Source organism: Falco peregrinus, chromosome 5 (genome assembly GCF_023634155.1).
Source record: "Falco peregrinus isolate bFalPer1 chromosome 5, bFalPer1.pri, whole genome shotgun sequence".
NCBI classification, from domain to species: domain Eukaryota; kingdom Metazoa; phylum Chordata; class Aves; order Falconiformes; family Falconidae; genus Falco; species Falco peregrinus.
The window spans coordinates 30,646,913-30,659,738 of NC_073725.1; the positions used below are offsets into that span (position 1 = coordinate 30,646,913).

The 12,826-nt window shown below is 41.1% G+C and overlaps 1 protein-coding gene across 2 annotated transcripts in view; it reads right to left on the reverse strand.

Annotated features, from left to right (window-relative positions):
* Nucleotides 1–12,826, reverse strand: part of HECW1 (HECT, C2 and WW domain containing E3 ubiquitin protein ligase 1) — a 258,037-nt gene that overhangs the window by 148,513 nt on the left and 96,698 nt on the right. For both annotated transcript variants that reach the window (XM_055806060.1, XM_055806061.1), the window contains one exon: nt 10,300–10,407. In XM_055806060.1, the coding sequence (XP_055662035.1) occupies nt 10,300–10,407 (108 nt within the window). The remainder of the gene's footprint in view (nt 1–10,299; nt 10,408–12,826) is intronic.

The following is a 12,826-nucleotide window of genomic DNA, read 5'->3' on the forward strand; positions in this document are numbered from 1 at the left end:
ACCACAGATACAATTCTGCTTTCCTCATGGGAGGTCAAATAAGTTTTTCTGTCTAACAAAATTGTCCAAACACCATTGTATGAGTTGGATGAATGTTGCCATAACCAGTACAAGGCATGAGAGACAGAGTGGCTGGCTGAAACTGGACAATGACATAGCAGGGTTACAACCAAATTTCTGTATTATGTGAAGGGATTTACCTCCCTTTATATTGAGACTTTCCTGTGCCAGGTTGGACATCCAAGGAGAGCCCTTCAGATGCTTCACACTACTGCAGAGAGGTATGAAAGAGCCTTCCTTTTAGATGTGAAGCAAACTCACTGCTTCCATAAACTAAGAAAAATGTTATCATTAATATATACGCTCTGAGTTCTGTTTTGACTAATTGCTTTCATGGTAATGCCTTAACAGGACGACAAAAATTATCCACAAAATTCTCCAAAATTTGAAATGGTAAATTACTGACACTGATCTACTCTTTAGGACTTTTAAACTAGCGATACGCTTAGTCAATAAGCCGCCTGATACGCTTAGTCAATAAGCCGCCTGCTGAGTTTGCTCTTTTTGACAAGCCCTTGATGCAACTTAGCTGTTGCTCAGAGACCCTTGTCCCTGGGGACCCTAGCCCCTCCATCATCAGAGATGTTCAGGTTTGATGGTGCTGAGATCCGACACTGACAAGACAGCCTCTTTGCTTCCTGAATAATTTTGCATCCATGAATTGAGCTTATATCCTTAATTATAAAAAAGTGAATGGAGAACTTTTTTTCCCATTTTTTTTCCATTTAATAAGAAAACTGAAACAAGTCTCAGTACCCTATCACTCTTTTGGAGTAAATATGACTTTTCAATGCATCTGCTGATACCCTTCCAATCACAGCTGCTTCCCATTTCCACTGCATTTGTCTTTTGTTTTTCTACAAAGATACAACCACTTGGGCCAAAGTCTGCACCTGGGCTCTGTGTACATGGTTGTGCATGGAAGTTCCTGGGCCTGATGGCAAGTGGGGGTTGCATGCAAGCAATTCTTATGGAATTCACTGGGGACTAACCTGGCTTGCAGCAGTTTCAGAAATATGCCCGATGGAAGTACCCAAGGGGAGAGCATAGGGGCCTCTGTGCAATGGAGCAAAGAGAGGGGATCTATCTTCCAGTGAAATTTCACCAAATCTCTAGACAGAATCATACAAAACAAACTTTCTAGAAGCATTTAACAGTGGCAAAAGTTAACTGATTAGTGAGTCAAAGATGACAGTGTAACCTCTTACTATCGATAGCAGAAAGATTAATAATCACAAAACAACATTATCCAAGTTATACTGATCCATTAAAATAAATGACGTGACTTCAGTACCTGTTGTGCAGAATACTAACATCCAAAGTTCAAAGCAGCGAAATGAGAAAGCAGATGAGAAAAAATACAGCCACTAGCTCCACTACTGGATTTCAGGAATCTCTCTTCATTTCCTCAAGCGCATGATAAGCACTATGGTATCCTGAGTGATACCAAAGCTAAAGCAGAAAACACATCACATGCGTAGGAGTTCTGAACCTAAAGCAAGTACAACATGTCTGAGGATATCGCTGACATGACTGGAAGAACAAAATGAACATGTATGTGAACCCGTATCTTCAAACATTGGCACCCACAGCTGGACTCCTCCAGACCCAAAGCGAAGATGCACCATTCCCCATGGCACACTGCCAGGCACAGCGTGGTCTGGTGGCTTCTATTTAAATTACTCTATCACGGGGAACAACTGTATCATCAACAAGTGAGTCCAGAAGTGCTGAAGGATGTACGCCCTACCTGCTATCTCCAGTGAGATCTGGAGAAGAGGGAGTGGGTGCAGACCAGATCAGAAATCTTAATGCTGGATTCTGGAAAGCCACACGTTCCCACATCCTGACAGATTCAAGCAGGAACTGCTGTAAGGACTATGCAGCTGCTTTTCAATCTCCTGGCAGTGGCAGCCCTACTGGCTGCTCCCCAGTCCTTACACGCTTCTTATGAAGGGTGTTAAGCAATGAGCTCCTGCTTGGAAAGAGTGAATTCTTTGCCAACTTTCCCCTTACCTTAGGATCAAATGAACCTGAAAGAAGGTCAGTGTCCCCCTCAAAACAGTCTCAATTTCATGTGTCCTCCTGAATCTCCCGTTAGGAGACTTAAATTAGGGACTGAGCAGATGTGTGCAAGAAAAAATAACGGGGATGAAGAAAAGGATGCGATAAATGAAGGAGAAGAGAACAGGAAAAGTCTGTGATTCCCACCCCCCCTCCCCCTTCTTGTCAAGCATCTTCTTCCCAAGATACAAAATTGCATTGTGTTGCACCTCACAATGGGAAATGTATCTGGTGCCTCAGGTACCACTTGGCACTAGCTTGCACCTGACCTGGGGGCCAGGCATCCTCACCAGGGTGCACTCTTCTGCCACTCTGGGACACACGACACCAGGCAAAGCTGGGGGTTGACCCTATGGTCTGTGTCCAAAACACAGGGTCACCCAGCAGCACTGACACAGCATGCCCTTCCGCCTCCGTATGTGAGGCCAGACTAGCTGGAGGGGAGTAACAAGGCTGTAACCACTTGTGTCAGTCTTCTGTTCAGCCAGTGAGATGATTCCACAAGTCTTTGTCTTTCCTAGGCAGAGGATTAGCCAGGCAACAGGTCAGGCTGTTGGACTGCAAGGGAAGCTGCTGCTGTCCCTCAACCTGATAACATCTGGGAAAGAAAAAAAAAAAACAAGCAGAGCCAGCATGCCCACAGATGGCTTAAAAATAAAAAATGGAACAGAAAAGAGAGGAAAAACACTGGTTCCTTCATTGCCACCTTTTCTGAGGCTCATTCCAACTTTGACAAAGCCATAACAGCCCTACACGAAGCTCTCTCCGCTTCTCAGAAGAGCTTTCAGAAACTCTATTGCTTGAAGAACAAAAGGAAGAGGACTGTACCATGCAGCAGGGCACATCTATTTGGAGGGTACAACTTTTAAGTAATTCCCAATAGTTCAGACTACATAAGACTAGAGGTGGCCTAACATTACCAGATGAGACACTAAGCAGGGAGTATGGAAACTGAAGTCTTCTCTGCAGTTGTACCCATGCACTGGCAAATCACTTCTTCAGCCTGTGCCTCTGTTTCAACCTCTCACTTTTTAAACTACCTTCCCTATCTCAGCTATGAAGCCTAGCTCCGAGACATTTCCACTGAACTTACACCTTCAAAAATCTGGCCCTAGCTCTTTAGGACAAAAACTGTCTTAGTACACAGAAAAGATCTACTTTTCATGGGAGACACTTGACACTAGTGCAATAAAAAAAGCAACTAATAAAAATTTGAAAGGTAACAAACAACGATAATAGATCTGTGCAATCAAACCAGGTCCCAAATGCCCCGTGGCTCAGTGTAATTAGCACTAAAACTTCTGTTAAATGTTACCGCAACTTCTTTACGTTTGCTTTGGGAATTAGATGATGCCCAATGCAATCTGGTGCATTGATACAACATCTATGTTTGTTTAGGGTTAAGTGGCTGAGATGAGACCACGCAAGCCAAGGTCTCTGTGACTAGGAACTGTGGCTTAGCAAAGAAAGACTTGCTCTGACTTCAGCACACCTAAGATCAGGCATTATTTCTCATTCCAAAATCACCTTGAGAGAGCTTTCTGAAACTTTCGATACTAACCTGTCAGAGCTTTCACTACTATCTCAGCTTTGTGCAAGCAGAGATTTCATAATTTCTTTAAGCACTGCCATGAAAAATGGAGCACAGGTAGTGTGGGGACCAGGCAGGCTGTCCCAGCATGGTGTCACCAAGCATGCATGCTGCAATACAAGTATCTTCTTCCCTGTGTGGCAACGAATAAACAAACAGCTCCGATCTCCGCAGTACAAACAAAATATGTCTAAGTGTCAAAACACGTTGTGGAAAAGGGGAGAAAGACGGAGAAAAATCTGATTCACAGACAAGTCTCTCAGTTAAGCTACCACAGCACGACCACAGAGGAAGCTGAGAAATAGCTGTCTAATATCTTGCGTGGATTGACCTATGTTTCCATTTATGATAGGTTGCTGCCTACAATCCTGGCACGTAAAGAGTTTGTAAGGGAAAACGTAACAGGAAATGCAACAGCAGCAAAAATTAAAGGGCTGATCAAAGGATCCAAAGCAAAGGGTTCTTGAGGAACTTCAACAGCCCTCAACTGCAAAATGGCTTTATCCAGGTTCAGACTATACTCCTCTTCCGAAGCTAAACCTGGCTCAAAGATGAATGTTAAACTACTATCAGGGCACTGGGCTGAGAAAAAGGAGGAGGAATTTTAAAATTGTGTTTAGGGTGGAAGATAACCAAAAAGCATTAATAAGACATGTGCAAGAAGATGAAAAGAAAGAACCTGAAAACTATGGTATGTCTTCCTTGGGAGAGAGACAAGCAGCAGATACACTTTCGGGGGCAAAAGTGTCTTTTTGCTTCATATCTGGTTTTTCTCTGACACTTTTAAACATTCTGCTAAACAGTGTTCACACTGTTGAAGATGCTTCCATGTTGCTCCAGTTTTTACCATCTGTGGACTCCTAAAAGTTAAAGTCATGCAGCATATTCTAATTTCCTCAAAGGTATAGCAGGATCAGCTTCAACAGCCTTACCTCTATTTTCTCTCCTCACGCACTCTTTCATAAAGTGAAGCGCCTGTGATTTGAGAGACACTGGGGTAATGAAAATGGAGACAGGAAATTACTTCAGTGGGCTGTTCTTGTCAACAGCCTGTCCAGAAAAAAGAAAACTTTGCAAGTACTCCAGCTTCATTAAGGCTGTTGTTGATGTGACTGTGCCTCACTTATTTGGAAACACTTGAGGCTACAAGATCCTTCAGTTATTCCTACTTTGAAAGCAGCCTTTATACAGGCTTCCTAAAGCCATGCAAAAATATGTATTTTTTTTATAGATGAAAGGGCTGATTGTTTGACAGTTTTGTATATATTTTCTGTATATATTCCATAAATGCACAGATATATGGCATATATTGACCACGACCTAGAAAATATGCCTTCTACCTGCAGGTGTACCAGGATCTCTCCTCACATCTCTGACTTCAGTTCCATGCTTTTTTAACCATTATTTTCCTGCTAGTCAATAGGAATAAGTAACTACCATTTCTCTCTGCAAGGCCTATCATCCATCTTTGCTATTAATAAAAATCCAGCAACAACAGCAATAAATTTAAACAAATGACTGCCGTGTAAGTTTTTGCATAAAGGTGCCACACAGATCACTGGTTACACTTGGAAATGGTTTTCTTAGTTGCCTGGTAGTAAAACAATCTATAGAAAAGCCAGTAGATTAACAGGAGTCCCAGGTATCTGGCTATCTTCAGTGCAATTCTGAATAGCTTCAAAACTTTTCTCATAATTTTAATGATATGCTAGTTTGATACTGTGCTTACAGGACAATGCTGCATCGTGTATCAGTGAAATGGTCTCCTGCACTCTCTGTATTGCTGCACAAGCCAAAAAAGTGTGCCAGAAATTGCGTGAAGCAAAGTGAAGCAGAGCATGTTTACTTTCCTGGAAAATCCATTACAGGCTAGTTCTTTCACAGCAGTACCCTCCAAGCCCTAACAAAGTATACACTCTCAGTGGCACGTAGTCTCTCTTCCCTCCTCCTTCCTCTCCCCAATCCCCAACCATTTCATGGTTACAGTGGATGGTTACTGTTTATCACTGGCTGTCACAAAACCCCAAATTGCTAGACTTTTGCAGAAATGCAAAACTGGCTGTAGCGTAACATTGTCTCTGCAGCTATTAAGGCTTTTTATTCGCTGGATATTAACAGGAGATGAGTTCTGTTCTGTCTGCGTTCATGCTGTAATTTGGAAGCAATTCCCTCTCTGGCTCACACCAATTACGTATCTGTCTGGCAACATTATGTCGCAAGTTTGTGATATGCAAAGTGGAAAGGCATACACTTCTCTGGGAAGATGTTAGTCCTTTTCAAGGTGAAAAAGTAGATCACTAAAACAAGCACAAACTTTAAAGGTCTGTGGTGTCTGAAAATACCGTATGGGTACATGTTAATAAGTTCTTTATTTTGAAAAGTGATAGGGCTCTCCACATGGTGTTAAACCATTCTATCAGCAAATTCAAAAGAAACATGTATTTTGATCAAATACCCCCAAAACATAGAAGCATATTCCGGAAAGAGAAAACTATTTTGCACTGTCATTGACCTACCACACAAAAAACATTTTCTTAACCTGGCGAGATTTTAAATATACCTGAAAAAGTAATGCTTAATGACTCAGACTGGGCAAATTCCCTGATACTGTGAAAGTATAGCTGAAACAACAGAGAAGCACCTCAAATTGAAGAATTTCAGTTTTATAGAAGTACAAGAAGTTCAGTCAATACAAAAAATGGTTTCAATTTCTTGCCATGCTTTTGTTTGTGTTCTCCACTCCTGATGCACTTTACAAATCACTCACCATACTGCAAGTTTCTTCTGCCCACAGCAGCCACATGTGCACAATTTCTGTCTAGTGTGGTCCTCCAAATTGATGGTTTCTGCTAGTAATTATCATTACAACTGCGTCCAGTAGATTTCTGTTGTGATAATATGCCACCACGAAGAAAATAACTTCCATCTACTTTTGTCTTTACTGACTCCTGTTCCAGGTCCCAGACCACTGCACGCAAAAATTACTACCTACAGTGATTACATCTCAGTATTCTGTTACATACCTAAACAGTGGTTTTATGTATAATGACTACAGGTTACATAGTTAGAGTGTTGTATTTAATTTTTTGCTAATTTTAAAAAAGTAGGCAAAAAGGATAACTATTTGGGGAACATTAAGGCTTTTGAACAAAATACTCCCAAACACATTATATATGCCTCCAGATTAAAAATACTGAAAATGAGTAATACTGTCTATTTACTTGACCTCAATTCCTCACGCTTCTTTTTTCATATTAGTGGGAATTCCACTGTTGAAAACCAGCCAGTCTTTAATACCTTTGATTTTTCAACTTTCCTCATATAGCTCTTTAATAATAATAATTAAAAAAAAGGTTAAAAAAAAGTCTTTTTAAGCTCTTTATGTTAAGTGCCTGGCTGGTCACAGCATAAGGGTAATTTCCTTAAATGTGATACAAAAGCACCCCATGGGGAGTCCTAAAGTCTAACTGTTGGTAAAAGGGAAAAACTTTGACTTCTGAGGTTGGACAGGATAATCCCCATGGTCCCCCAGTAATAAGCCTACTTTACGTCAAAGAATAGCACCACCAAAAACATTAAACCTTTATATATTTCAAGAACAGGAACCAAATGAGTATGCGTGGGGTGCCTTGGGAACTTTAAATTCTCTAGGTAAGGCTGATTCTTTATTTGGCCATACTGTGACTTCCCCTTTACCACAGCTCCTGCCAGCTCTGATGGGCCAAACGCTGCAGTATATACCATAACATTTTCTGAAGTACTATGTGGTTGATAAACTGCCAATACTGACTCACGTGGTGAACAGTCACCAGGCTACAGCTAGTTACAAGAAAACCAAAAGCAGAAATTAAAGGCTGCCTTTGCAAGTGAGCTACTCCATTATATCAAGGATTAATGCTATAATCAGCAAGACTCCAATCAATAGCAAGTTAAGGGAAGTAAAACATAAAGTACAGAAAAACAATACGGATTACCTGAAAAGAAATACCCATGTCTTAGCTACCTACTACATACCCTGACAACCACTAAATAAAAAGACTACTTATCTCACGAAGTGCCCAAGCTACAGATCAACTGAAGCTAAGAATACTGCAGCTAGAAGACTCACACTCGCTTACCTTTATACCCACCTCAGATCTACACTATGGGCCATTTTTGGAGACAGGACACCAAATCAGGTTAACTTTGGACCAATGTGGCAATTCTTATATCACGTTACCGCTGAAAATACCCTTGCCCTGTCCTCCAGGTTCTCTCAGTTCTGCAGTGAATGGCAAAAAAGGAAAATAGATCTCTTAGGTACCTGGGTGTGATTTTGATGACCAGTACCTTTCCAATTCCTAAAAATGTCACTATACTGTGTGCTATGTGACATAAAAGAAAGATATAATCTCTGTCCCAAAAACAAAAGTCTGAAGTAAGGTGGACTACATCATCTGCATTGGACAGAAAATACGTGAAGTTTTCAGACACTGCAGTTTTTAAAATAACATTTCATCAACTGTAAAGCTGCGTACTTTCATATATAAATCTCAACAATGAACAGGAACCCTCAAATATGCCTTTAGATATATAAAATTCACATACATTAACGTTTTTCACTGCTTTAACTTCCCACTTCAATAATCAAGTGGCTCTGAGAGTGTCTGCATGTGCTGTTATTTACTACTGCCTACTTTATTTTCTCCTATTTGAATTCTGAACAGGACAATGATTTGTCCTTGATGAGTGCACCGGTATATAATCTCAGGGCTGAGATTCACAACCTAATGATGGCAGCATAACATATTACCAAGAGGCAGCAGCTTATCAAGCTTGGGCTTCCCAACTACAGTGTAGTATGACTTAGTTTTAACAATCAGTGAAGGCTGGTATACCAAGTTACATTTTCTTACAGCAGGGCAAATGAAGAATGTACACACAATCAATTAACTCAGCTACTATGTGGCAGCTAATGGGGGCAACTGATTAAGCTGACATAATTAATTGTGCAGTTGAACTCTTAATGAAATGTGGCCCACCTAAAGAGGCTTTCTCCGAAGCATTTCTCACATTGCCTCTTCCTTTTCCGTCATGGATTAGGCAGGAAAGCTACTGGCAGCCCAGTTCCACTTCCACCCTTCCCCAGTAAACTGAGGTACTAAGGCCTCTTCAAAACCCAGTTCTGAGATTTTATATCTCCTCCCCACACTTCTTAAACAGCTACAAGAAAGTATGATCGGTCTTATGGATTAGCAACCACAGCTCAAAGCAGCAACTGCAAATTAGTCTGCTTTAAAGGTTAGATCCTATAGTGCATTTCTGAGCCCAAACCAAGATAACTGAAACCAGTGGTCTTATATATTTAATAATTTCCCATAAATGTATTTTTCAAAAGACACAATATAAGCATCCTGTATGTCCTGTAGACATTTAGAAACTCCCTTAAATCTTTAGAACAACACTCTCAATTTAACTTAACACTAGGAATTACAGACCATCAGCAATGCTTCATACTGCAAAGAAATAACCTGTTTCTGAGTGCCTGCAAAATGTCTGCATGTAACATCCTTGCTGATACTTAAGGTCAAAGTCACAGATTAACCAAGTATAACTCATATCCTTAGAATTCAGGTTATAACAAAGATTCCCTGGATTGCTCTCAAATTCAGTCAGTCTTAAACAGATATACCTGACTGTCACGCAATTCATACATGCTTTTACAAAACTCCTGAAACGGAACTTCTGAAAATCAGGCTAAGGTAGATCAACGGAAACATTCAGTACAATTAAAAAAATCAAATTGTTCTGTGCTAGGCTTCGTCACGCGTAACTCCTCCTTAAAGATACCTGGTAGCTTTTCACCACAGTTGTCTTGCTATAGATCTCAGTCCTGTCTTTTGAGTACGCTAAGGTTCACCTTGGTCAGGGATGTGGGACAGCCAAGCCTGGAAACATTAGCTTGCTGTATGAGGTACACAGTACTTTGCAGAAGCAAACTCCAAGTTTCTGTATTTTGATTACTAAAGGGGTGGAAAAGTTACACTGCCATTGCATCAGATGCCCTGGGTAATATATGAATACAACAAGGAACAATTAATTTGAAATCAGTGCAACTTGCTGCAACTACATATTCTTATACTTTTATCAGTCTAGATGATGATCAGAATTCAATCCTTTCAACCTCTGAATCCACCTGAATCTGGTGGAAGCTGGGTGCACCATCAAGTTTTCCAATTAAAGGTCAGTGTGAATCTTCCTGGAGTGAGATTATGCCCCCGAGTTCCTCTTTTCCTTAATACTATATAACAGTTAATGCAGCTCTTTGCTAATGATATAGTCCAAATAACAGCAAATGGATTAAAACACTTATTCATAACTGTATAAAAAATAGTATGCAAATAAGTCAGTGTCCACAAAACCTATCTGCTTGCAGAAACTGTGGCTTTCTACTACCATAAAATGTTTCAAAGATTTTGGTAACATTTTTGGACTTTCCTAAAGGACGCGTTGGGCCTAAAAACATTGTAAGAACGACTTGAGCAGTTCAAAGATCTTTCTGCAGTGACTGAATTATACCATAGCAGGATTGGAGAAATACTTACGCTCCACAAAGTAAGAGCTGGCATCAATCTTCCAGATAATCTGACCACGGTGAGAGCCATTGACGCCACGGTTCTTGTAGTCCAAAAAGTTTTCAGACAAGACCTCATCTATAAACAAAGAAAAGGGTCTCAATCAAGCACCTGTTATGACACATGCACAGCAGAGAGTCAGGCTAAAAATACACCATTGGCTTCACAGAACACACTGGAGCTGCTAGACAGCTTGGCACCACATGTTCAGAAATTAGCTTTTTCATTTATATTTTTAAAAAGTGCAGCTCTTCTTAAAAATCACAGCTTTTCCTGAAATGTAATGTTAAAAAATACATCCCTACAAAATTATGAAAACAAAAATTGAAAACATCTAGCTTAGCACGGATGAACCCTTGCGTAATTAAACATAATTATCTAGCTGTAAGAGAGAAGGTAGCAAAAAATAATCCTCCCTTTGCGCCAACACTTCCCTTTAAAAAGAAACCACAAAGAAGAGTTACAAGCAGGCATCTGTACTATGCTCACTTGTATTATGATACACGTGGTTATTTCTTGTAGCATATAGCAAAGGTTATTTATTTTTGAAGAATCCCACTCACCAGGGAGTGGGCTCCTGGCCTCCAAAACCAAATGAACTGACAACAGAACACTGTCACCCTCACAGTGCTTTGAGACACCTAGCAGCTATTAGACAACCAACCTGGCCTTCAAAGAAGTCAAAGGAGTAATCCATAAAAATGAACAGCCTCCAAATTTTGCTGAAAACCAAGGCTGAGGAAGCAGCCGCCTTGCACGCATGGCTGCGTGTAAATAAAAGGTGGGTGGGCAGCAAGCTGAGGAGCAGCCTCCTGGCTGTCCACATGGATACGTTTTTAGCCTGCTTCCAAGTTTCATTTCAAACTGCTTCTGCAAGCCCTGCGAGGTGTAGCAATGAGCAAAACCATTCCAGCCTCCAGGCAAGGGCCTGGTTCTCGATCTCCTTTTACCCAACAGCTTAAAAACAAGCCAGCAAGGCTGTGCCACAACCCCAGGGCCATGCGTGCCAGCTTGCTAGCTTACCCTGGGCTTTCAAGTGGATAAAAAATCCACATATTGCCACCATACTGGGCTAGCACTTATCGGTTTAATCGTCTCTAGATACAAACGGAACAGCAAAAATAAAATAGACATACAGAGAGGTTTACAGCCCATCTGAGGGGAGTGGGCTAACAGGCCGTTGTCTGCAGGAGCCCAAAATGGCCACAAACTCAAGTAGCTGCAGCAGCAACCCAGGACAGGCCCGGCTGCGGCCTCATTGCTCCAGCTTCAGGTTTTGCATCTGTGCCCTGCCGAAGCAAAAGGCTCCGATCTCGACCTGCAGAGACCAGCCAGCAACCCAGATTTTTCCTCTCAGCAATAAGGACAGTTTTCATTTTCACAGAGGATGTACAAATGCAACCAACTCAACTTGGCTACAGAAACAATCCTGGGTGGGTGCTGAGGCTTGGTTCTGATGGCAATTACATTTGTTATCAGTCAACCCTAAAAAGATGAAACGTGAGCCACTCAATCCAAGAGGAAAATACATTGATTTTAAATGCTGTGAAGCACTTGCTAGGTTTTCATGTAGGTCAGCAGGAAAACAAAGACGCCACGAAGCAACAAGGGACGTGGTGCCTGAGGACGGATTCAGGGGGTGACGGGGCAGCCCAGTGGATAAAACCCAAGAAACTCAAAGACTAATATATTATTAATATATATACACATATGAAAGTCAAACAAAGTAGACTTCTAAATCGAAGGAAACTACACTTTCCCTGAAAGACTAAAGCAGCAAGGAGATGCCAGTGTTGTCCCGTTGGTTGTACCTACTTGTGCTCTCAAAGGAGGAAGGTAAGTGGGCTACAAACACTGAACTCTGGTGACAAGTTCTTCAGTGATTCATGATGGAAATCCTTTTAAAGATAATTATAAATGGCAATGTTATCTACAATACATTATCCCTTTGCTGACTTGCTAGTTGTCAGTAATTATTTCACTAGCTGTGTTTCATGCTCTGTATTGAAATGGGAATCTTTCAACACATGTAATACACCTCTGTGGTAATCCTTCGATGGTAAAAACCTCTGGTACTATTTCTGCTCTTCCTCTGTACTTTACAGCTGGTTGTGTCTTCTTTTAAATGCCAAATCAGAAGTACAAAAAAGGGCAGATAAGTATATATGGTTGCTCTCAGAGCTCTGGGCTTACTAATGACTACCTTCAGTAAAGGACCATCTTAGATACAGATTACCCACACCATTCTGTGGAAGCAGGAACACTTAACATACCACACAAGGAGATTTAAACCTATGAACTGTCCCTTTTGCTTTGGCAGGGAAAACACTTTATGCTTAAAGGTAAGCATACACTGAAAAATTGCACTGAGCTGGAGTCTGGGAACCCTGCCCAGCCCCTCGTCCTGACAGGGCACAGATAGCATCTCTCAGCTCAGGCATGCTCTCTCTGGCTTCAGCACTTGTTATGTTTATTTGTCATATTTAGTCTCTGTAAG